General features: G+C 41.5%; 4 protein-coding genes across 4 annotated transcripts; all 4 read left to right on the plus strand.

Annotated features, from left to right (window-relative positions):
• Positions 1–2,442: 2,442 nt before the first annotated feature.
• On the plus strand, positions 2,443–3,444 carry LOC129018064 (keratin-associated protein 9-2-like). Its single transcript, XM_054459246.2, has one exon. It carries the CDS (start codon positions 2,450–2,452, stop codon positions 2,969–2,971), a length of 522 nt encoding a protein of 173 aa, XP_054315221.2. The 5' UTR covers positions 2,443–2,449; the 3' UTR covers positions 2,972–3,444.
• A 10,680-nt stretch (positions 3,445–14,124) lies between these two features.
• On the plus strand, positions 14,125–14,716 carry LOC129018066 (keratin-associated protein 9-4). Its single transcript, XM_054459249.1, has one exon. The coding sequence runs from the start codon at positions 14,151–14,153 to the stop codon at positions 14,628–14,630; it is 480 nt and encodes a 159-aa protein (XP_054315224.1). The 5' UTR covers positions 14,125–14,150; the 3' UTR covers positions 14,631–14,716.
• A 5,090-nt stretch (positions 14,717–19,806) lies between these two features.
• On the plus strand, positions 19,807–20,759 carry LOC129018062 (keratin-associated protein 9-2). The gene has a single exon (XM_054459244.2). It carries the CDS (start codon positions 19,818–19,820, stop codon positions 20,340–20,342), a length of 525 nt encoding a protein of 174 aa, XP_054315219.1. The 5' UTR covers positions 19,807–19,817; the 3' UTR covers positions 20,343–20,759.
• Positions 20,760–25,711: 4,952 nt separating this feature from the next.
• Positions 25,712–26,319, plus strand: LOC129017348 (keratin-associated protein 9-2-like). The gene has a single exon (XM_054457808.2). It carries the CDS (start codon positions 25,712–25,714, stop codon positions 26,216–26,218), a length of 507 nt encoding a protein of 168 aa, XP_054313783.2. The 3' UTR covers positions 26,219–26,319.
• The last annotated feature ends 35 nt before the right edge of the window (positions 26,320–26,354 follow it).

Raw genomic sequence — 26,354 nt, forward strand, 5'->3', positions numbered from 1 at the left:
AAGAAAAGGAAGGAAGGAAGGAAAGAAAGAAAGAAAGAAAGAAAGAAAGAAAGAAAGAAAGAAAGAGAAAGAAAGAAAGAGGAAGGAAGAAAGAAAAAGAGAAAAGAAGAGAAGAGGAGAGAAAAGAAAAGAAAGATGGAAGGAAGGAAAAGAAGAAAGAAAGAATGAAAGAATGAAAGAAAGAAAGAAGGAAGGAAGGAAGGAAAGAAGGAAAGAAAGAAAGGAAGAAAGAAAGAGAAAAGAAGAGGAGAGAAAAGAAAAGAAAGATGGAAGGAAGGAAAAGAAGAAAGAAAGAACGAAAGAAAGAAAGAAAGAAGGAAGGAAGGAAAGAAGGAGGGGAAGGAAGGAAGGAAGAGAGAGAGGGAAAAAGAGGAACTGAGATGTAAAAGGAAGGGCAATGAAATAAGCTACACTTACTGCTGCTATAATACTGTGCACCTGAGATTCCTAATCTCCATTAATTACCACCAGCTCTAGTCTCCCTTCACCCCTGGCCATCACTCTTCTTGGTCTGGATAACTGCCTGATAGAGTAGCTCAGAACTTCCTTTCTGAATGGTCTGAGCCTCTAGTTACTATACCATTGTCCACTGTGATTGCTGTTCTTACTGATTTCTGGTTATCACTGGACATGGACACACTATGAGATTCTCCAGTGTTATGGGTTAATTTGTGTCCCCCAAAATTGATATTCAAGTAGAATCATTTAAAATGTTATCTTCCAGAATCTACAATGAACTCAAACAAATTTACAAGAAAAAAACAAACAACCGCATCAAAAAGTGAGCGAAGGACATGAACAGACACTTCTCAAAAGAAGACATTTATGCAGCCAAAAAACACATGAAAAAATGCTCACCATCACTGGCCATCAGACAAATGCAAATCAAAACCACAGTGAGATACCATCTCACAGCAGTTAGAATGGCAATCATTAAAAAGTCAGAAAACAACAGGTGCTGGAGAGGATGTGGAGAAATAGGAACACTTTTACACTGTTGGTGGGACTGTAAACTAGTTCAACCATTGTGGAAGTCAGTGTGGCAATTCCTCAGGGATCTAGAACTACAAATACCATTTGACTCAGCCATCCCATTACTGGGTATGTACCCAAAGGGCTATAAATCATGCTGCTATAAAGACACATGCACACATATGTTTATTGCGGCACTATTCACAATAGCAAAGACTTGGAACCAAGCCAGATATCCAACAATGATAGACTGGATTAAGAAAATGTGGCACATATACACCATGGAATACTATGCAGCCATAAAAAATGATGAGTTCATGTCCTTTGTAGGGACATGGATGAAATTGGAAATCATCATTCTCAGTAAACTATCGCAAGAACAAAAAACCAAACACCGCATATTCTCACTCATAGGTGGGAATTGAACAATGAGAACACATGGACACAGGAAGGGGAACATCACACTCTGGGGACTGTTGTGGGGTGGGGGGAGGGGGGAGGGATAGCATTAGGAGATATACCTAAAGCTAAATGGTGAGTTAATGGGTGCAGCACACCAGCATGGCACATGTATACATATGTAACTAACCTGCACATCGTGCACATGTACCCTAAAACTTAAAGTATAATAATAATAAATAAATAAAAGAAATGACACTTACTTTGCTAGTAACTAGTTTAGGGCTTGAACCACAGCGCATACTGGTTGGCCTGAATCTCAAGCAGTTATGTAATAGAAAGTCCTCCATTATCAACCTGGCAATCCCCACACTCACAGACAAGTCAGAATGAATGGTTGCCCCAGGGCATAGATTGCTTGATGCTGTCTAAATCCCAGTGGATTTCTCTGCATCCACCTGTTCTCGATCTGCTCTGCCACATGGAACACACTGTGTCAGACAGCCTCTTCCCAAGTGACGTTAAAAGAACTGAAAGGCACAGATGGTAAGGGTGGCACAGAGAGATGCCTGTTAGTCTTGAGTTAAAATTTGGTGGGTGACTAGTCTTGGGCCCAGGCATGAATTAATTTTCTCACCATAAATACATCAGCGTCATGCTTCTCCCCACAGACACTTCCTAGCCTACATACAGCCAAACATGAGGCTGGCCAGAGAGAACTACGTGAGCCTCCCAGATCAACAGGAACTATCACATGACCAGATGATGGTCAGAGCGGGAATGATGCTGATGATGAGACTGCCTTCCTTTTATCTGAAACAAAGTGTCTATGAGTAATTCACAATTAAGAAACAGATTAAACACTTACTTTCAATAGATTCATAATCTTCAAGAAAGAACTTCCCCTTTGACAATACCAAAAGGACTGTGGAAAACAATGTTAACAGCAACAAGGAAAAGTCCTGCTGATCGGTGGAAACTTTGGAGGCCAGGTGTATAAAAGGTCCAGATTGCAAGGGGTCTTCAGATTCTGGGAAACTCACCTCTGAACAGAAGCCCACCCTCCACCCCTGACACCATGACCCACTGTTGCTCGCCTTGCTGTCAGCCTACCTGCTGCAGGACCACCTGCTGCAGGACCACCTGCTGGAAGCCCACCACTGTGACCACCTGCAGCAGCACACCCTGCTGCCAGCCCTCCTGCTGTGTGTCCAGCTGCTGCCAGCCTTGCTGCCGCCCAACTTGCTGTCAAAACACCTGCTGCAGGACCTGCTGCCAGCCCACCTGTGTGAACAGCTGCTGCCAGCCTTCCTGCTGCAGCACACCCTGCTGCCAGCCCACCTGCTGTGGGTCCAGCTGCTGTGGCCAAACCAGCTGTGGGTCCAGCTGTGGTCAGAGCAGCTCCTGTGCACCTGTGTACTGCAGAAGAACCTGCTACCACCCCACGACTGTCTGCCTGCCTGGTTGCTTCAACCAGAGCTGTGGCTCCAGCTGCTGCCAGCCCTGCTGCCGCCCAGCCTGCTGTGAGACCACCTGCTGCAGGACCACTTGCTTCCAGCCCACCTGTGTGTCCAGCTGCTGCCAGCCTTCTTGCTGCTGATCAAGTCCCAAGAGAACCACCATCCTCACACAACAAATTTCTGCTCAACTGACTCATCTTTTGGGGGACTAATTTACTTTGCTGCTGACAGCCACCAGGCTCTCACCCAAATTTTTATGACTTCTCTGCATGTTTAAAATCTTGGGAATCAGCTTGAGGGAGGGCAGAATACTTCATCCTGATTCTCTTTTTCCTTACACCTTGTGGATCGTGTGCCAGCTTCCTCTGTTCTCAATTTGGAATCTTGATCTCAGCTTTGACTCAAAAGTCAAGAGATTCATTCTCTGCTTCTAAGGAATATAGGTTTCTGCAACTGATCAATAATTTTTGCAATTATATTTTTGTTTTCAATATCCTCCTCATGGTTCTTGTATTCTTCTTTCTTCTTTTCATGATAACTTTGGGTTATGTCCTTGGTAGCAGAGATTCTTACCTATATATTTCTGAATAAACTCTGAACCATCCTCATCTCATATGGTGTTTTGTTTTATTTGAAAGTATTCCTGATATGGGATTTACACACATATCACATACCATAGGTATTATCCAATTTGATTCTCAAAACAGATGGTCATGTATTATTACCTTCATTTTTTTAGCTCAGTACAATTTAATGTGTGATGTTATGTAGCTAATAAAAGACAGACTCTTGTCCAAGCTGAGGTGCTCTCATTCTGCCCAAGGACACTTACATTTAACTCTCAATATAGTGAAATGACATTGGAAGTCAGCACTAGCAAGACATACACTTGAGTTTATTTAACAATGAGAGGAATAATCTCTAATATTTGCAGATAACATTTTTGTTCACAAAAAAGTTTTCCCAAATAAGTTTCCCACACCTCAGTGAGCAACAGCTGCATGATATGGCAGCAGGGACTGCATTTAATGGCTGCCCTGAAAGCAGGGAACTCTTTTCGTCTCATCCTCTGAACAGCCATTCATTCAATTCATCTGTATCAAAAAATGCTTGAGAATTCATTGTGGACTCATGAGAGAGAGTCTCATCTGAAGAAACTTATTCTCGATGTCACATAAATAAAATTGTTATATGGCCTCTGTCTCCTGAATACCTATTGACAAAGTAAATGAAACTAAGTTATTCCTTGTAAAATACAGACAGTACCTTATGCCACATTAAGAAAATTTGTCCCCTAATTGAAATGTTATGAGGAAAATTAAGTAAGAACAAAGCTGGGAATTGAGAAAGTATGCAACGGGCATGTAAGACTTGGCACAATCCATTATCTCTGTGCGAAGGAAGGGAATGAAACAACCTTCTGCAGTTTTTGAGGACAATATGAACCATCTAAAGAAATGCAAAACTTGTGTTTTCAGGGAAATCAAAATAATGTAAGAAAGGAGCAAATTAGAACTTCTGCATTCATAGAAGTCATGATAGGGGGCAGTTCCAAGGTGGCCGAATAGGAACAGCTCCAGTCTACAGCTCCCAGCGTGAGCGAAGCAGGAGATGGGTGATTTCTTCATTTCCAACTGAGGTACCGGGTTCATCTCACTGGGGCTTGTTGGACAGTGGGTGCAGAATAGTGGGTGCAGGATAGTGGGTGCAGCACACTGAGCATGAACCAAAGCAGGCCAAGACATCACCTCACCTGGGAAGCACAAGGAGTCGGGGGAAGCTGTGACAGATGGCACCTGAAAAACTGGGTCACTCCCACCCTAGTACTGTCATTTTCCAACAGTCTTACAAACGGCACACCAGGAGATTATGTCCCGTGCCTGGCTCAGAGGGTCCCATGCCCACGGAGCCTCACTCATTGCTAGCACAGCCGTCTGAGATTGAACTGCAAGGTGGCAGTGAGGTTGGGGGAGGGGTGCCTGCCATGGCTGAGGCTTGAGTAGATAAACAAAGTGGCCAGGAAGCTCGAACTGGGTGGAGCCCACCACAGCTCAAGGAGGCCCGCCTGCCACTGTAGACTCCACATCTGGAGCAGGGCATAGCCGAACAAAAGGCAGCAGAAACCTCTGCAGACTTAAATGTCCCTGTCTGACAGCTTTGAAGAGAGTAGTGGTTCTCCCAGCATGGAGTTTGAGATCTGAGAATAGACAGACTGCCTCCTCAAGTGGGTCCCTGACCCCCAAGAAGCCTAACTGGGAGACACCCTCCAGTAGGGGCAGTCTGAGACCTCACGTGGCCGGGTACCCCTCTGAGACAAAGCTTCCAGAGGAAAGATCAGGCAGCAACATTTACTGTTCAGCAATATTTGCTGTTCTGTAGCCTCCTCTGCTGATACCCAGGCAAACAGGGTCTGGAGTGGACCACCAGCAAACTCCAACAGAACTGCAGCTGAGGGTCCTGACTGTTAGAAGGAAAACTAACAAACAGAAAGGACATCCACACAAAAACCCCATCTGTATGTCACCATCATCAAAGACCAAAGGTAGATAAAACCACAAAGATGGGGAGAAACAGAGCAGAAAAGCTGAAAATTCTAAAAATCAGAGCGCTTCTCTCCTTCCGAAGGAACACAGCTCCTCACCAGCAATGGAACAAAGCTGGACAGAGAATGACTTTGATGAGTTGAGAGAAGAAGGCTTCAGATGATCAAACTTCTCCAAGCTAAAGGAGGAAGTTCGAACCCATCACAAAGAAGCTAAAAACCTTGAAAAAAGATTAGACAAATGGCTGACTAAAATAACCAGTATAGAGAAGTCCTTCAATGACCTGATTGAGCTGAAAACCATGGCATGAGAACTACATGATGAATGCACAAGCTTCAGTAGGCAATTCAATCAACTGGAAGAAAGGGTATCAGTGATTGAAGATCAAATGAATGAAATGAAGTGAGAAGAGAAGTTTAGAGAAAAAGAGGAAAAAGAAAGGAACAAAGCCTCCAAGAAATATGGGACTATGTGAAAAGACCAAATCTGCGTCTGATTGGTGTACCTGAAAGTGACAGGGAGAATGAAACCAAGTTGGAAAACACTCTGCAGGATATTATCCAGGAGAACTTCCCCAACCTAGCAAGACAGGCAAATATTCAAATTCAGGAAATACAGAGAATGCCACAAAGATACTCCTCGAGAAGAGCAACTCCAAGACACATAATTGTCAGATTCACCAAAGTTGAAATGAAGGAAAAAATGTTAAGGGCAGCCAGAGAGAAAGGTTGGGTTACCCACAAAGGGAAGCCCATCAGACTAACAGCAGATCTCTCAGCAGAAACTCTACAAGCCAGAAGAGAGTGGGGTCCAATATTCAACATTCTTAAAGAAAAGAATTTTCAACCCAGAATTTCATATCCAGCCAAACTAAGCTTCATAAGTGAAGGAGAAATAAAATACTTTACAGACAAGCAAATGCTGAGAGATTTTGTCACCACCAGGCCCGCCCTACAAGAGCTCCTGAAGGAAGCACTAAACATAGAAAGGAACAACCGGTACCAGCCACTGCAAAAACATGCCAAATTGTAAAGACCATCAATGCTAGGAAGAAACTGCATCAACTAACGAGCAAAATAACCAGCTAACATCATAATGACAGGATCAAATTCACACATAACAATATTAACCTTAAATGTAAATGGGCTAAATGCTCCAGTTGAAAGACACAGACTGGCAAATTGGATAAAGAGTCAAGACCCATCCGTGTGCTGTATTCAGGAGACCCATCTCACATACAGAGACACACATAGGCTCAAAATAAAGGGGTGGAGGAAGATCTACCAAGCAAATGGAAAACAAAAAAAAAGCAGGGGTTGCAATCCTTGTCCCTGATAAAAGAGACTTTAAACCAACAAAGATCAAAAGAGACAAAGAAGGCCATTGCATAATGGTAAAGGGATCAATTCAACAAGAACAGCTAACTATCCTAAATACATATGCACTCAATACAGGAGCACCCAGATTCATAAAGCAAGTCCCTAGAGACCTACAAAGAGACTTAGACTCCCACACAATAATAATGGGAGAATTTAACACCCCACTGTCAACATTAGACAGATCAACAAGACAGAAAGTTAACAAGGATATCCAGGAATTGAACTGAGCTCTACACCAAACGGACCTCATAGACATCTACAGAACTCTCCACCCCAAATCAACAGAATATACATTCTTCTCAGGACCACATCACACTTATTCCAAAATTGACCACATAGTTGGAAGTAAAGCTCTCCTCAGCAAATGTAAAAGAACAGAAATTATAAAAAAAAAAACTGTCTCTCAGACCACAGTGCAATCAAAGTAGGACTCAGGATTAAGAAACTCACTCAAAACCACTCAACTACATGGAAACTGAACAACCTGCTCCTGAATGGCTATTGGGTACATAACAAAATGAAGGCAGAAATAAAGATATTCTTTGAAACCAATGAGAACAAAGACACAACATACCAGAATTTCTGGGACACATTTAAAGCAGTGTGTAGAGGGAAATTTGTAGCACTAAATGCCCACAAGAGAAAGCAGGAAAGATCTAAAATTGACACCCTAACATCACAATTAAAAGAACTAGAGAAGCAAGAGCAATCACATTCAAAAGCTAGCAGAACGCAAGAAATAACTAAGATCAGAGCAGAACTGAAGGAGATAGAGACAGGAAAAACTCTTCAAAAAATCAATGAATCCAGGAGCTCCTTTTTTGAAAGGATCAACAAAATTGATAGACCGCTAGCAGACTAATAAAGAAGAAAAGAGAGAAGAATCAAATAGATGCAATAAAAAATAACAAAGGGGATATCACCATCTATCCCACAGAAATACAAACTACCATCAGAGAATACTATAAACACCTCTACACAAATAAACTAGAAAATCTTGAAGAAATGGATAAAGACTAAACCAGGAAGAAGTTGAATCCCTGAATAGACCAATAACAGGCTCTGAAATTGAGGCAATAATTAATAGCCTACCAACCAAAAAAAGTCCAGGAGCAGACGGATTCATAGCCAAATTCTACCAGAGGTACAAGGAGGAGCTGGTACCATTCCTTCTGAAACTATTACAATCAATAGAAAAAGAAGGAATCCTCCCTAACTCATTTTATACGGCCAGCATCATCCTGATACCAAAGCCTGGCAGAGACACAACAAAAAAATAGAATTTTAGACCAATATCCCTGATGAACATTGATGCAAAAATCCTCATTAAAATACTGGCAAACTGAATTCAGCAGCACATCAAAAAGCTGATCCACCATGATCAAGTGGGCTTCATCCCTGGGATGCAAGGCTGGTTCAACATACGGAGATCAATAAACGTAATCCAGCATATAAACAGAACCGAAGACAAAAACCACATGATTATCTCAATAGATGCAGAAAAGGCCTTTGACAAAATTCAACAACCCTTCATGCTAAAAACTCTCAATAAATTAGGTATTGATGGGATGATCTCAAAATAATAAGAGCTATCTATGACAAACCCACAGCCAATATCATACTGAATGAGCAAAAACTGGAAGCATTCCCTTTGAAAACTGGCACAAGACAGGGATGCCCTCTCTCACCACTCCTATTCAACATAATGTTGGAAGTTCTGGCCAGGGCAATCAGGCAGGAGAAAGAAATAAAGGGTATTCAATTAAGAAAACAGGAAGTCAAATTGTCCCTGTTTACAGATGACATGATTGTATATTTAGAAAACCCCATTGTCTCAGCCCAAAATCTCCTTAAGCTGATAAGCAACTTCAGCAAAGTCTCAGGATATAAAATCAATGTGCGAAAATCACAAGCACTGTTATACACCAATAACAGACAAACAGAGAGCCAAATCATGAGGGAACCCCCATTCACAATTGCTTCAAAGAGAATAAAATATCTAAGAATCCAACTTACAAGGGATGTGAAGGACCTCTTCAAGGAGAACTACAAACCACTGCTCAATGAAATAAAAGAGGACACAAACAAATGGAAGAACATTCCATGCTCATGGATAGGAAGAATCAATATCGTGAAAATGGCCATACTGCCCAGGGTAATTTATAGATTCAATGCCATCCCCATCAAGTTACCAATGACTTTCTTCACAGAATTGGAAAAAACTACTTTAAAGTTCATATGGAACCAAATAAGGGCCCGCATTGCCAAGACAATCCTAAGCCAAAAGAACACACCTGGAGGCATCATGCTACCTAACTTCAAACTGTACTACAAGGCTACAGTAACCAAAACAGCATGGTACTGGTACCAAAACAGAGATATAGACCAATGAAACAGAACAGAGCCCTCAGAAATAATACCATACATCTACAACCATCTGATCTTTGACAAACCTGACAAAAACAAGAAATGGGGAAAGGATTCCCTATTTAATAAATGGTGCTGGGAAAACTGGCTAGTCATATGTAGAAAGCTGAAACTGGATCCCCTCCTTACACCTTATACAAAAATTAATTCAAGATGGATTAAAGACTTAAATGTTAGACCTGAAACCATAAAAACCCTGGAAGAAAACCGAGGCAATACCATTCAGGACATAGGCATGGGCAAGGACTTCATGTCTAAAACACCAAAAGCAATGGCAACAAAAGCCAAAATTGACAAATGGGATCTAATTAAACTCAAGAGCTTCTGCACAGCAAAAGAAACTACCATCAGAGTGAACAGGCAACCTACAGAATGGGAGAAAATTTTTGCAATCTACTCATGTGACAAAGGGCAAATATCCAGAATCTACAATGAACTCAAACAAATTTACAAGAAAAAAACAAACCACCCCAACAAAAAGTGGACAAAGGAGATGAACAGACACTTCTCAAAAGAAGACATTCACACAGCCAACAGACATATGAAACAATGCTCATCATCACTGGCCATCAGAGAAATGCAAATCAAAACCACAATGAGATACCATCTCACACCAGTTAGAATGGCTATCATTAAAAAGTCAGGAAACAACAGGTGCTGGAGAGGATGTGGAGAAATAGGAACACTTTTACACTGTTGGTGGGACTATAAACCAGTTTAACCATTGTGGAAGACAGTGTGGTGATTCCTCAAGGATCTAGAACTAGAAATACCATTTGACCCAGTCATCCCATTACTGGGTATATACCCAAAGGATTATAAATCATGCTGCTATAAAGACACATGCACACGTTTGTTTATTGTGGCACTATTCACAATAGCAAAGACTTGGAACCAACCCAAATGACCATCAATGATAGACTGGATTAAGAAAATGTGACACATATACACCATGGAATACTATGTAGCCATAAAAAACGGTGAGTTCATGTCCTTTGTAGGGACATGGATGAAGCTGGAAACCATCATTCTCAGCAAACTATCGCAAGGACAAAAAACCAAACACCACATGTTCTCACTCATAGGTGGGAATTGAACAATGAGAATACTTGGACGCAGGAAGGGGAACATCACACACCGGGGCCTGTCATGGGGAGAAGGGAGTGGGGAGGGATAGCATTAGGAGATATATCTAATGTAAGTGACGAGTTAATGGGTGCAGCACATCATCACGGCGCACGTATACATATGTAACAAACCTGCACATTGTGCACATGTACCCTAGAACTTAAAGTAAACAAACAAACAAAAAAAAACCGAAGTCATGATACACAGAGGTTGGTGCTTCAGCTCCTGAACTGATGCAAGCTAAGCATTCACCCACGGAACGTTGATTGATACTGGATCTGTGAGAAATACAAAGATTAGGGACCTAGGTCCTCTTCTTGGGGACTGCTACCAGCAGGGGAGTGGTAGAAATACCTCTGATGAGCTAACAATGTAGATTTCCATGACAGATGCCACTTCTGAGACTGTGGCTCTAGAATGCTCTGAAGACTTGGCTAAGAGACAACAGCCACTGACTGTGATCATCGTTCAGGGATGAAGTAAAGGAGATGAAAACTAGGACATTCTCTTTGACTAGCATCAGTTATGAAAGATGAATAAGCTCAGCATGTCTAATGTACAGTAATATGACTATAGTTAAAAACACTTTATCATATACTTGAAATTTACCAAGAAGGTAGATCTTAAATGTTCACACCACAAAAATAAAAAGGAAATGGTAATTATGTGACCTAATAAATATGTTATTCACAATGAATATATATATCAGAGCATCACATTGTATACCTGAAATATACACAAATTTTTATTTGTCAATTATACCTAAGTACACCTTGAAAAAAAGTATTTAATTGATCTAGTTAATTATTACAAAAATATTCTTATCTTCAACATTAAAATTAGAAATTTTCTGAACAAAAATCACTAATTCTGTGTTGCCTGCCATGTGATGGGCATTGACTAAATGCTTTGTGTACATTATTATTAACTATTTAACAAACTTTCAAAATAGGTAATAATGTTCCCCTTGTAGAGGTGAGAAATTTGAGGCTGAGAGAGTTAACATATTGTCATAGACTAGTTTCTCCCAGAAGAGACTTTGAAGAAAAGATTCCAGTGAAACTAGTTTACTGGGAAGTGCAGATCACATCGGTAGGGATTGGGGAAGTGATACAGAAGAAGGCACACTATTAAGTCGGTATCACAGTCACCAACTAAAGCTTAAACTAAAGGGAAAACTATCAGAAATGATGAAAAACACACAGCTAGAATTATCCTACTTCAGGAATGGGGAAGCTAGAGTCTTTATAAATCAGCTCTCCAGAATCATTGGTTGAGTGTTTTTCTCTGTGTTGCATTCACAGGTGGCGTGACTTTCTACAGCTGCAATACAGGAACCCTTAGGCACAGAGATGCAGATTTCGACAGATGGAAATTGATCAAAGCACACTAACATCCAAGATATACGAGTGCAGTCACGAAAACTTGTCTACGATCTACAATTAGCTCCACTCAAGTCAAATATTTGCTACTTAAATAGGATGGGCAGCCACAAGCTCTAGGAGAAGGAGGAAGAGGAAGAGGAAGAGAGGAAGCAGAGGAAGAGAAGGGACAGAAGATGAGAGGAGAAGGAAAGAGAAAAGAAGGAAAGAAAAACAGAAAGAGAGAGAGAAGGAAGGAAGGACGGGAGGGAGGGAAAGGAGGCAGCGGGGAGGAACTGAGGGAGGGAAAGGAAGGAAGGAAGGAAGGAAGGAAGAAAGAAAGAAAGCGAGAAGGGAAGGGAAGGGAGGGAGGAAGGGAGGAAAAAAGGAAGGAAGGAAGGGAAAGAGAAAGAAAGAAAGAAAGAAAAAAGAGAAAGAAAGAAAGAAAGAAAGAAAGAGAAAAAAAGAAAAAGAAGAAAGAAGAAGGAAAGGAAAAGAAAGGAGAGGAAGTGAGATATAAAATGAAGGCCAATTAAATAATCTATACTTACTTCTGCTATAATACAGTGCACCTAAGTTTCATAAACTCCGTTAATTACCACTAGTTCTATTCTCCCTTCACCCCTGGCCAGCACTCTTGTTGGTTTAGATAACTGCTGATAGAGCAGCTCAGAACATCCTTACTGAAGGGTCTGAGCCCCTGGTTACTATACCATTGTCCACTGTGATTGCCGTTTCTACTCATTTGTGGTTATCACTGGACATGGACACACTATGAGATTCTGCAGTGTTATGGGTTAATTTGTGTCCCTCAAAATTCATATTCAAATAGAATCATTTAAAATGTTATCTGATAAGACAAGGTCATATTGGAAACAATTAGGCCTCTGATTAAATATGACTGTCTATCTACAAGGGAGAAATTCAGAGACAGTATGCATATAGTAGAAAAATTATGTCAAACACACTTGGAGATGATAGACTTCGACACGTCAGGGAGAGAGACCTGGAACAGATAGTTCCCTCGCAGTCTTCAGATGAAAACAACATTGCCAACACCTTAATTTCAGAAAAGAGGCCTTCAGAACTTTGATAAATAAATTTAAGCCACTTTTTTTCAGTAATTCATCAGGGCACTGCTAGTAAATTAATATACTCAGTAAATCTCCTGAGCTATAGATATATTCTGCTACACTATATGGCTTGAGGGTAATTATCCCTCACCAAATAGGAACTACTTTCTCTGTCTGCTACTTTGCTTGTATGAAGAGTCCAAAATGACTAGGCGATTAAGATTACTTTTGTTTATGCCAAAGAAATAGAGAAGCAAATACTATACTTTTTATTCACATGAAAACTTTAAAAAACCAAAAGTTACCTACTGGATTACAACTTGATAGAGTGATTAGCTGTCTTTGGGAATGAGTAAGAGGATATAATTGGGAGATAATAGGATTAATTTCTATTTCCTAACATAGATGTAATGGGGACATAGATGTATTTACAATATAATACTATATCAAGTTGAAAATTAATAATTTGCATTCTTCTCAAACGAATAGTATACCTGGAAAATGTTTTAAACATGTTAGAACTCCATGATGAATCAGGCATCATCTCAACTCATCTAATTCCTTCATTAAAAAGAAATAGAAGGAGAGAGAGAAGACATGCTGCTTACTGTGTTAGTAACCGGGTTGCAGCTAGAGCCAGAGAGCATGCTGGTTGGCCTGAATCTCAAGCAGTTATGCCATACAGAGTCCCATATTCTCATCCTGGAATCACCACACTCACAGACAAGTCAGAATGAATGGTCACTCGGGGCATAGATTGCTTGATGCTGTCTAAATCCCAGTGGATTTCTCTGCATCCAACTGCTCTCGATCTTCTCTACCACATGGAACACACTGTGACAAACACCCTCTTCCCAAGTGACGTTCAAAGAACTGAAAGACAGGTGGTGTGGGTCGCACAGAGAGATGCCTGTTAGTCTTGAGTCAGAATTTGGTTGGTGACTAGTCTTGGGCCTAGGCATGGATTCATTTTGTCACTGTAAATATATCAGCGTCATGCTTCTCCCCACAGACACTTCCCAGTCTACATACAGCCAACCATGAGGCTGGACAGAGAGAACTTCCTGAGCCTCCCAGATCACCAGGAACTATCACATGACCAGATGATGGTCAGAACAGGAATGATGCTGATGATGAGACGGGCTTCCTTTTATCTGAAACAAAGTGTCTATGAGTAATTCACAATTAAGAAACAGATTAAACCTTAATCTGTTTAACCTTAAGGAAACAACTACCCTTTGAGAATCACAAGCAGACTGGGAAAACAATGTAAACAGAAATAAGGAAAAGTCCTGCTGATTGGTGGAAACTTTGGAGGCCAGATGTATAAAAGGTGCAGATTGCAAGGGGTCCTCAGATTCTGGGAAACTCACCTCTGAACAGAAGCCCACCCTCCACCCCTGACACCATGACCCACTGTTGCTCCCCTTGCTGTCAGCCTACATGCTGCAGGACCACCTGCTGCAGGACCACTTGCTGGAAGCCCACCACAGTGACCACCTGCAGCAGCACACCCTGCTGCCAGCCCTCTTGCTGCGTGTCCAGCTGCTGCCAGCCTTGCTGCCGCCCAACTTGCTGTCAAAACACCTGCTGCCAGCCCACCTGTGTGACCAGCTGCTGCCAGCCTTCCTGCTGCAGCACACCCTGCTGCCAGCCCACCTGCTGTGGGTCCAGCTATGGCCAGAGCAGCTCCTGTGCACCTGTGTACTGCAGAAGAACCTGCTACCACCCCACGACTGTCTGCCTGCCTGGTTGCTTCAACCAGAGCTGTGGCTCCAGCTACTGCCAGCCCTGCTGCCGCCCAGCCTGCTGTGAGACCACCTGCTGCAGGACCACTTGCTTCCAGCCCACCTGTGTGTCCAGCTGCTGCCAGCCTTCTTGCTGCTGATCAAGTCCCAAGAGAACCACCATCCTCACACAACAACCTTCTGCTCAACTGACTTATCTTTTGGGGGACTAATTTAATTTGCTACTGACAGCCACCATGCTCTCACCCAAATTTTTACGACTTCTCTTCATGTTTAAAATCTTGTGAATCAGCTTGAGGGAGGGCAAAATACTTCATCCTGATTCCCTTTTTCCTTACACTTTGTGGATCATTTGCCAGCTTCGTGTGTTCTCAATTTTGAGCCATGGTCTCAGCTTTGACTCAAAAGTCAAGAGCTTCATTCTCTGCTTCTAAGGAATTTAGGTTTCTGCAACTGATCAATAATCTTTGCAATCATATTTTTGTTTTCAATATCCTCCTCATGGTTCTTGTATTCTTCTTTCTTCTTTTCATGATAACTTTGGGTTATGTCTCTGCTACCAGCGAGATTCTTAGCTATATGTTTCTGAATAAACTCTGAACCATCCTCATCTCATATGGTGTTTTGTTTTATTTGAAAGTATTCCTGATATGGGATTTACACACATATCACATACCATAGGTATTATCCAATTTGATTCTCAAAACAGATGGTCATGTGTCAGTACCTCCATTTTTTCAGCTGAGAACAATTTAATGTGTGATGTTATGTAGCTAGTAAAGGGCAGACTCTTGTCCAAGCTGAGGTCCTCTCTTTCTGCACAAGGACACTTACGTTTAACTCTCAATATAGTAGAAATGACATTGGAAGTAAGCATTAGCAAGACATATACTTGAGCTTTTTTAACAATAGGACAAATCATCTCTTATGTTTGCAGATAACGTTTTTGTTTACAAAAAATTCCCAATTTCCCACACCTCAGTGAGCAACAGCTGCATGATATGGCAGCAGGGACTGCATTTAATGGCTGCCCTGAATGCAGGGATCTCTTTTTGTCTCAGCCTCCGACCAGCCATTCATTCAATTCATCTGCATCAAAAAAACGCTTGGGAATTTATTGTGGACTCATGAGAGAGAGTCTCATATGAAGAAACTTATTGTCGATATCATGTAAATAAAATGCTTATACAGCCTTCATCTCCTGAATACCTATTGACGAAGTAAATGAAACTAAGTTATTTCTTGTAAAATACAGACCGTACATTTTGCCACATTAAGACAATTTGTCCCCTAATTGAAATGTTATGAGGGAAATTATGTAAGAACAAAGCTGAGAATTGAGAAACTACACAATGGGCATGTGAGACTTGGCACAATCCATAATCTCTGAGCCAAGTAAGGGAATGAAACAGCCTTCTGCATTTTGTGAGGCCAATAGGAAGCATTCAAAGAAATGAAAAACTTGTGTTTCCAGGGAAATCAGAAGAATGCAAGAAAGGAGCAAAGTAGAACTTGTGCATTCATAGAAGTCATAATAGACACAGGTTGGTGCTTTGGGTCCTGAACTGATGTAAGCTAAGCATTCACCCATGGAAAGATTGATTGATACAGGCTCTGAGAGAAATATAAAGGTTGGGGACCTGGGTCACCTTCTTGGGACCTCCTACCAGCATTGGAGTGGTAGAAGTACGTCTGATCAGCTAAAAATGTAGATTTCCATAACAGATGCCAACTTCTGAGACTGTGAATCTAGAATGCTCTGAAGACTTGGCTAAGAGACAACGGCCACTGGCTCTGATCATCGTTCAGGGATGAAGTAAAGGAGATGAAAACTAGGACATTCTCTTTGACTAGCATCAGTTATGAAAGATGAATAAGTTCAGCATGTCTACTGTACAGTAATGTGACTATAGTTAGTAACACTTTATCATATACCTGAAATTTACCAAGAAGGTAGATCTTAAATGTTCACACCACAAAAATTAAAAGGAAATGGTAGCTTCGTGACCTAATAAACATATTATTCACAAGGAATATATATATATCAGAGCATCACCTTGTATACCTGAAATAGATACAATTTTTATTTGTCAATTATACGTCAGTACAGCTAGGAAAAAAGTATTTAGTTGATCTAGTTAGTTATTACAAAAATATTCTTATCTTCAACATTAAAATTGGTAATTTTCTGAACAAGAGACACTAATATGTCCTGGATTGCCTGCTATGTGATGGGTATTTGCTAAACGTTTTGTGTACATTATTATTAACTCTTTAACAAACTTTCAGAATAGGTATTAATATTCCCAGCATAGAGAGAAGAAAATTGAGGCTGAGGGAGTTAACATAATGTCATAGATTAGTTTCTCCCCACGAGACTTTGAAGAAAAGATTCCAGTGAAACTAGTTTACTGGGAAGTGCAGATCACATCGGTAGGAATTGGGGAAGTGATACAGAAAAGGGTACACTATCAAGTCAGTATCACAGTCACCAACTAAAGCTTAAACTAAAGGGAAAACTGTCAGAAATGATGAAAAACACACAGCTAGAATTATCCTACTTCAGGAATGAGGAAGCTAGAGTCTTTATAAATCAGCTCTCCAGAATCATTGGTTGAGTGTTTTTCTCTGTGTTGCATTCACAGGTGGCATGACTTTCTACAGCTACAATACAAGAGCCCTTAGCCACAGAGATGCAGACTCTGACAGATGGAAATTAATCCAAGCACACTAACATGCAAGATATATGGGCACACTTATGAAAACTTGTCTGAGACCTATGATTAGCTCCACTCAAGTCAAATCTTTGCTGTTTAAATGTGATGGACAGCCACAAGCTCTAGAAGAAGGAAGAAGCAGAGGAGAGGAAGAGAAGGAACAGAAGATGAGAGGAGGAAAGAGAAAAGAAACAAAAAAGAAAAAGAGAGAGAAGGGAGGAAGGAAGGAAGGAAAAGGAAAGGGAAGGGAAGGGATAAAGGAACCAAAAAAAAAAAAAAACACGAAGGAAGGAGAAGGGGTGATTGAAGAAAAAGAAAGAAAGAAAAATGAAGAAGGAAATGAAAAGCTGGGGGAGGAAGTGAGATATAAAATGAAGGCCAATGAAATAAGCTACACTTACTGCTGCTATAATACAGTGCACCTGAGATTCATAAACTCCATTAATTACCACCAGTCCTATTCTCCCTTCACCCCTGGCCAGCACTCTTGTTTGTCTAGATAACTGACTGAGGGAGTAGCTCAGAGCATCCTTCCTGAAGAGTCTGAGCCCCTGGTTACTATACCACTGTCTGCTGTGATTACTGTTTTACTCTTTTGTGTATCACTGGGCATGGACACACTGTGAGATTCTGCAGTGTTATGGGTTAATTTGTGTCCTCCAAAATTCATATTCAAATATAATCATTTAAAATGTTATGTGATAAGAAAAGGTCATATTGGAAACAATTAGGCTTCTGATTAAATATGACTGATATCTATACACAAGGGGGAAATTCAGAGACAGTATGCATATAGTAGAAAACTTACGTCAAACACACATGGAAATGATAGACATCTACAAGTCAAGGAGAGAGACCTGGAACAGATACTTCCCTCATAGACTTCAGAAGAAAACAACGTTGCCAACAGCTTAATTTCAGACTAGAGGCCTTAGGAACTGTGAAAAAACAAATTTAGGCCACTTGGTTTGCAGTAATTTATCATGGCACTGCTAGTAAATTAATATACTCAGTAAATCTCCTGAGCTATAGATATATTCTCCTACACTACATGGCTTGAGGATAATTACCCCTCACCAAATAGTAACTCCTTTCTCCGTCTGCTGCTCTCCTGACATGAAGAGTCCAAAAACTTTTGATTATGCTAAAGAAATAGAGAAGCAAATACTATAATTTTTATTTACATAAATATTTTTTAAAGCCAGAAGTTACCTACAGGATTACAACTTGACAGAGGGATTAGCTGTCTTTAGGAATGAGTAAGAGGATATAATTGGGAGAGAATGGGATTAATTTCTATTTCCTAACATAGATGTAATGGAGGCATAGATATATTTACAATATAATAATGTATCAAGTTGGAAATTAATAATTTGCAGTCCTCTGAAATGAATGGTATTCCTAGAAAATGTTTTAAACATGTTAGAACGCCATGATGAATCAGGTGTCATCTCAACTCATCTAATTACTTCATTAAATAGAAGGAGAGGCTGTGGATGGTGGCTCACGCCTGTAATATCAGCACTTTGGGAGGGCGAGGCGGGCAGCTCACAAGGTCAGGAGTTCGAGACCAGCCTGACAAATATAGTGAAACTCTCTCTCTACTAAAAATACAAAAATTAGTAGGGCATGGTGGCGGGCATCTGTAGTCTCAGCTACTCGGGAGGCTGAGGCAGGAGAATCCCTTGAACCCGGGAATCGGATGTTGCAGTGAGCCGAGATCACACCACTGCACTCCAGCCTAGGCGACAGAGCAAGACTCCGTCTAAGAAAGAAAGAGAAGAAATGACACTGACTGTGCTAGTAACCAGGGTTATGGCTAGAGCCACAGCTTATGCACGTTGGCCTGAATCTCAAGCAGTTATGTCATAGAAAGTTCTACATTCTCATCCTGGTAATCCCCACACTCTCAGACAGGTGAGAATGAATGGTCACCCCTGGGCGTAGATTGCTTGATGCTGTCTAAAGACCAGTGGATTTCTCTCCATCCACCGGCTCTCGATCTGCTCTGCCACATGGAACACACTGTGACAGACACTCTCTTCCCAAGTGACGTTCAAAGAACTGAAAGACAGGTGGTGAGGATTGCACAGAGAGATGCCTGTTAGTCTTGAGTCAGAATTTGGTGGGTGAATTGTCTTGGGCCCAAGCATGGATTCATTTTGTCACCGTAAATATATCGGCATCATGCTTCTCCCCACAGACACTTCCCAGTCTACATACAGCCAACCATGAGGCTGGGCAGAGAGAACTTCCTGAGCTTCCCAGATCACCAAGAACTATCACATGACTAGATGATGGTCACAGCAGGAATGATGCTGATGATGAGACGAGTTTCCTTTTATCTGAAAGGAAGTTTCTAAGAGTAATTCACAATTAAGAAACAGATTAAACCCTTACTTTCAAAAGATTCATAACTTTTAGGAAACCACGTCTCCTTTGACAATACCAAAGGGACTGTGGAAAACAATGTTAACAGCAACAAGGAAAAGTCCTGCTGATTGGTGGAAACTTTGGAAGCCAGGTGTATAAAAGGTCCAGATTACAAGGGGTCATCAGATTCTGGGAAACTCACCTCTGAACAGAAGCCCACCCTCCACCCCTGACACCATGACCCACTGTTGCTCCCCTTGCTGTCAGCCTACATGCTGCAGGACCACCTGCTGCAGGACCACTTGCTGGAAGCCCACCACTGTGACCACCTGCAGCAGCACACCCTGCTGCCAGCCCTCCTGCTGTGTGTCCAGCTGCTGCCAGCCTTGCTGCCGCCCAACTTGCTGTCAAAACACCTGCTGCAGGACAACCTGCTGCCAGCCCACCTGTGTGAACAGCTGCTGCCAGCCTTCCTGCTGCAGCACACCCTGCTGCCAGCCCACCTGCTGTGGGTCCAGCTGCTGTGGCCAAACCAGCTGTGGGTCCAGCTATGGTCAGAGCAGCTCCTGTGCACCTGTGTACTGCAGAAGAACCTGCTACCACCCCACGACTGTCTGCCTGCCTGGTTGCCTCAACCAGAGCTGTGGCTCCAGCTGCTGCCAGCCCTGCTGCCGCCCAGCCTGCTGTGAGACCACCTGCTGCAGGACCACTTGCTTCCAGCCCACCTGTGTGTCCAGCTGCTGCCAGCCTTCTTGCTGCTAATCAACTCCCAAGAGAACTACCATCCTCACACAACAACCTTCTGCTCAACTGACTTATCTTTCGAGGGACTAATTTACTTTGCTGCTGACAGCCACCATGCTCTCACCCAAATTTTTATGAATTCTCTGCATGTTTAAAATCTTAGGAATCTGCTTGAGGGATGGCAGAATACTTTACCCTGTTTCTCTTTTTCCTTACACCTTGTGGATCATGTGCCAGCTTCATCTGTTCTCAATTTGGAGTCATGATCTCAGCTTTGACTCAAAAATCAAGAGCTTCATTCTTTGCTTCTGAGGAATTTAGGCTTCTGCAACTGATCAATAATCTTCGCAATTATATTTTTGTTTTCAATATCCTTCTCATGGTTCTTTTATCCTTCTTTCTTCTTTTCATTATAACTTTGGTTTATGTCCCTGGTAGCAGAGATTCTTACCTATATGTTTCTGAATAAACTCTGAACCATTCTCATCTCATATAGTGTTTTGTTTTATTTGAAAGCATTCCTGATATGGGATTTACACACATATCACATACCATAGGTATTATCCAATTTGATTCTCAAAACAGATGATCATGTATTATTACCTCCAATTTTTCAGCTGAGAACAATTTACTGTGTGATGTTATGTAGCTAGTAAGGGGCAGACTCTGGTCGAAGGTGAGGTCCTCTCTTTCTGCCCAAGGACACTTACATTTAACTCTCAATATAGTAGAAATGACACTGGAAGTCAGCACTAGCAAGATGTGTACTTGAGTTTATTTAACAATGAGAGGAATAATCTGTCATATTCGCAGATAACGCTTTTGTTCACACACAAAAAAATCCCGAAGTAGTTCCCCACACCTCAGTGAGCAAAGGCTGCATGATATGCATTTAATGGCTGCCCTGAATGCAGGGATCTTTTTATCTCAGCCTCTGACCAGCCATTCATTCAGTTCATCTGCGTCAAAAAATGTTTGAGAATTTATTGTGGACTCAGGAGACGGAGCCTCATCTGAAGAAACTTATTCTCAGTGTGACGTAAATAAAATTCTTATACAGCATCGGTCTCCTGAATACCTATTGACAAAGTAAATAAAACTAAGTTATTCCTTGTAAAATACAGACCATACATTATGCCACATTAAGACAATTTGTCCCCTACTTGAAGTGTTATGAGTAAAATTATGTAAGAACAAAGCTGGGAATTGAGAAACTATGCAATGGGCAGGTAAGACTTGGCACAACCCATAATCTCTGAGCTAAGGAAGGGAATAAAACAACCTTCCACATTTTGTGAGGCCAATATGAAGAACCTAGAGAAATGAAAAACTTCTGTTTTCAGGGAAATCAGAAGAATCTAAGAAAGGAGCAAGGTAGAACTTGTGCATTCATAGAAGACATAATAGACAGATGTTGGTGCTTCGGGTCCTGAACTGATGTAAGATAACCATTCACTCATGAAAGGATTGATTGATGCTGGCTCTGAGAGAAATTGAAAAGTCAGGGACCTGGGTCACCTTCTTGGGGCCTCCTACCAGCAGGGGAGTGGTAGAAACACCTCTGATGAGCTAAAAATGTAGATTTCCATGACAGACGCCAACTTCTGAGACTGTGAATCTAAAATGCTGTGAAGACTTGGCTAAGAGACAACGGCCACTGACTGTGATCATCGTTGAGGGATGAAGTAAAGGAGATGAAAACTAAGACATTCTCTTTGACAAGCATCAGTTATGAAGGATGAATAAGTTCAGCATGTCTAACGTACAGTAATGTGACTATAGTTAAAAACACTTTATCATATACCTGAAATTTACCAAGAAGGTAGATCTTCAATGTTCACACCAGAAAAATAAAAAGGAAATGGTGACTACGTGACCTAATAAATATGTTATTCACAATGAATATATATATCAGAACATCACCTTGTATACCTGAAATATACACAATTTTTGTTTGTTAATTATACCTCAATATAGCTGGAAAAATGTATTCAGTTGATCTAGTAATTATTACAAAAATATTCTTATCTTCAACATTAAAATTGGGAATTTTCTGAACAAAAACTACTAATTCTGCATTGCCTATAATATGATGGGTATTGGCTACATGCTTTGTGTATATTATTATTAACTATTTAACAAACTTTCAAAATAGGTATTAATGTCCCCTTTGTAGAGATGAGAAATTTGAGGCTGAGAAAGTTAACGTATTGTCATAGATTAGTTTCTCCCAGAAGAGACTCTGAGGAAAGTATTCCAGTGAAACTAGTTTATTGGGAAGTACAGATCACACCGGTAGGGATTGGGGAAGTGATACAGAAGAAGGTACACTATTAAGTCAGTATCACAGTCACCAACTAAAGCTTAAACTAAAGGGAAATCTATGAGAAATAAGGAAAAACACACAGCTAGAATTATCCTACTTCAGGAATGAGGAAGCTAGAGTCTTTATAAATCAGCTCTCCAGAATCATTGGTTGAGTGTTTTTCTCTGTGTTGCATTCACAGGTGACACGACTTTCTTTCTAAAGCTGCATTACAAGAGGTCTTAGGCACAGAGATGCAGATTCTGACAGACAGAAATTAGTCCAAGCACACTGACATCCAAGATATACGGGTGCAGTCATGAAAACTTGTCTACGATCTACAATTAGCTCCAGTCAAGTCGAATCTTTGCTACTTAAATGTGATGGACAGTAATAACCTCTAGAAGAAGGAAGAAGAAGAGGAGAGGAAGAGGAGGAAGAGAAGGGACAGAAGATGAGAAGAGGAGGAAAAAGAAAAGAAAGAAAAGGAAGGAAGGAAGGAAAGAAAGAAAGAAAGAAAGAGAGAAAGAAAGAAAGAAAGAAAGAAAGAAAGAAAGAAAGAGGAAGGAAGAAAGAAAGAAAGAGAAAAGAAGAGAAGAGGAGAGGAAAGAAAAGAAAGATGGAAGGAAGGAAAAGAAGAAAGAAAGAACGAAAGAATGAAAGAAAGAAAGAAAGAAGGAAGGAAGGAAGGAAGGAAAGAAGGAAAGAAAGAAAGGAAGAAAGAAAGAAAGAGAAAAGAAGAGGAGAGAAAAGAAAAGAAAGATGGAAGGAAGGAAAAGAAGAAAGAAAAAACGAAAGAAAGAAAGAAGGAAGGAAGGAAAGAAGGAGGGGAAGGAAGGAAGGAAGAGAGAGAGGGAAAAAGAGGAACTGAGATGTAAAAGGAAGGGCAATGAAATAAGCTACACTTACTGCTGCTATAATACTGTGCACCTGAGATTCCTAATCTCCATTAATTACCACCAGCTCTAGTCTCCCTTCACCCCTGGCCAGCACTCTTCTTGGTCTGGATAACTGCCTGATAGAGTAGCTCAGAACTTCCTTTCTGAATGGTCTGAGCCTCTAGTTACTATACCATTGTCCACTGTGATTGCTGTTCTTACTGATTTCTGGTTATCACTGGACATGGACACACTATGAGATTCTCCAGTGTTATGGGTTAATTTGTGTCCCCCAAAATTGATATTCAAGTAGAATCATTTAAAATGTTGTCTTCCAGAATCTACAATGAACTCAAACAAATTTACAAGAAAAAAACAAACAACCGCATCAAAAAGTGAGCGAAGGACATGAACAGACACTTCTCAAAAGAAGACATTTATGCAGCCAAAAAACACATGAAAAAATGCTCACCATCACTGGCCATCAGACAAATGCAAATCAAAACCACAGTGAGATACCATCTCACAGCAGTTAGAATGGCAATCATTAAAAAGTCAGAAAACAACAGGTGCTGGAGAGGATGTGGAGAAATAGGAACACTTTTACACTGTTGGTGGGACTGTAAACTAGTTCAACCATTGTGGAAGTCAGTGTGGCAATTCCTCAGGGATCTAGAACTACAAATACCATTTGACTCAGCCATCCCATTACTGGGTATGTACCCAAAGGGCTATAAATCATGCTGCTATAAAGACACATGCACACATATGTTTACTGCGGCACTATTCACAATAGCAAAGACTTGGAACCAAGCCAAATATCCAACAATGATAGACTGGATTAAGAAAATGTGGCACATATACACCATGGAATACTATGCAGCCATAAAAAATGATGAGTTCATGTCCTTTGTAGGGACATGGATGAAATTGGAAATCATCATTCTCAGTAAACTATCGCAAGAACAAAAAACCAAACATCGGGTGCAGCGCACCAGCATGGCACATGTATACATATGTAACTTACCTGCACATTGCGCACATGTACCATAAAACCTAAAGTATAATAATAATAATAATAATAATAATAATAATACAAGAAAAAAAAAAAAAACCAAACACCGCATATTCTCACTCATAGGTGGGAATTGAACAATGAGAACACATGGACACAGGAAGGGGAACATCACACTCTGGGGACTGTTGTGGGGTGGGGGGAGGGGGGAGGGATAGCATTAGGAGATATACCTAAAGCTAAATGGTGAGTTAATGGGTGCAGCACACCAGCATGGCACATGTATACATATGTAACTAACCTGCACATCATGCACATGTACCCTAAAACTTAAAGTATAATAATAATAAATAAATAAAAGAAATGACACTTACTTTGCTAGTAACTAGTTTAGGGCTTGAACCACAGCGCATACTGGTTGGCCTGAATCTCAAGCAGTTATGTAATAGAAAGTCCTCCATTATCAACCTGGCAATCCCCACACTCACAGACAAGTCAGAATGAATGGTTGCCCCAGGGCATAGATTGCTTGATGCTGTCTAAATCCCAGTGGATTTCTCTGCATCCACCTGTTCTCGATCTGCTCTGCCACATGGAACACACTGTGTCAGACAGCCTCTTCCCAAGTGACGTTAAAAGAACTGAAAGGCACAGATGGTAAGGGTGGCACAGAGAGATGCCTGTTAGTCTTGAGTTAAAATTTGGTGGGTGACTAGTCTTGGGCCCAGGCATGAATTAATTTTCTCACCATAAATACATCAGCGTCATGCTTCTCCCCACAGACACTTCCTAGCCTACATACAGCCAAACATGAGGCTGGCCAGAGAGAACTACGTGAGCCTCCCAGATCAACAGGAACTATCACATGACCAGATGATGGTCAGAGCGGGAATGATGCTGATGATGAGACTGCCTTCCTTTTATCTGAAACAAAGTGTCTATGAGTAATTCACAATTAAGAAACAGATTAAACACTTACTTTCAATAGATTCATAATCTTCAAGAAAGAACTTCCCCTTTGACAATACCAAAAGGACTGTGGAAAACAAGGTAAATGGCAACAAGGAAAAGTCCTGCTGATCGGCGGAAACTTTGGAGGCCAGGTGTATAAAAGGTCCAGATTGCAAGGGGTCTTCAGATTCTGGGAAACTCACCTCTGAACAGAAGCCCACCCTCCACCCCTGACACCATGACCCACTGTTGCTCGCCTTGCTGTCAGCCTACCTGCTGCAGGACCACCTGCTGGAAGCCCACCACTGTGACCACCTGCAGCAGCACACCCTGCTGCCAGCCCTCCTGCTGTGTGTCCAGCTGCTGCCAGCCTTGCTGCCGCCCAACTTGCTGTCAAAACACCTGCTGCAGGACCTGCTGCCAGCCCACCTGTGTGAACAGCTGCTGCCAGCCTTCCTGCTGCAGCACACCCTGCTGCCAGCCCACCTGCTGTGGGTCCAGCTGCTGTGGCCAAACCAGCTGTGGGTCCAGCTGTGGTCAGAGCAGCTCCTGTGCACCTGTGTACTGCAGAAGAACCTGCTACCACCCCACGACTGTCTGCCTGCCTGGTTGCTTCAACCAGAGCTGTGGCTCCAGCTGCTGCCAGCCCTGCTGCCGCCCAGCCTGCTGTGAGACCACCTGCTGCAGGACCACTTGCTTCCAGCCCACCTGTGTGTCCAGCTGCTGCCAGCCTTCTTGCTGCTGATCAAGTCCCAAGAGAACCACCATCCTCACACAACAAATTTCTGCTCAACTGACTCATCTTTTGGGGGACTAATTTACTTTGCTGCTGACAGCCACCAGGCTCTCACCCAAATTTTTATGACTTCTCTGCATGTTTA

Source organism: Pongo pygmaeus, chromosome 19 (genome assembly GCF_028885625.2).
Source record: "Pongo pygmaeus isolate AG05252 chromosome 19, NHGRI_mPonPyg2-v2.0_pri, whole genome shotgun sequence".
Taxonomy (NCBI): domain Eukaryota; kingdom Metazoa; phylum Chordata; class Mammalia; order Primates; family Hominidae; genus Pongo; species Pongo pygmaeus.

Excerpts from the sequence above, each read along its gene's own strand:
- LOC129018062 (XM_054459244.2), top strand. The coding sequence starts at position 19,818 with ATGACCCACTGTTGCTCCCCTTGCTGTCAGCCTACATGCTGCAGGACC.
- LOC129018066 (XM_054459249.1), top strand. The coding sequence starts at position 14,151 with ATGACCCACTGTTGCTCCCCTTGCTGTCAGCCTACATGCTGCAGGACC.
- LOC129017348 (XM_054457808.2), top strand. The coding sequence starts at position 25,712 with ATGACCCACTGTTGCTCGCCTTGCTGTCAGCCTACCTGCTGCAGGACC.
- LOC129018064 (XM_054459246.2), top strand. The coding sequence starts at position 2,450 with ATGACCCACTGTTGCTCGCCTTGCTGTCAGCCTACCTGCTGCAGGACC.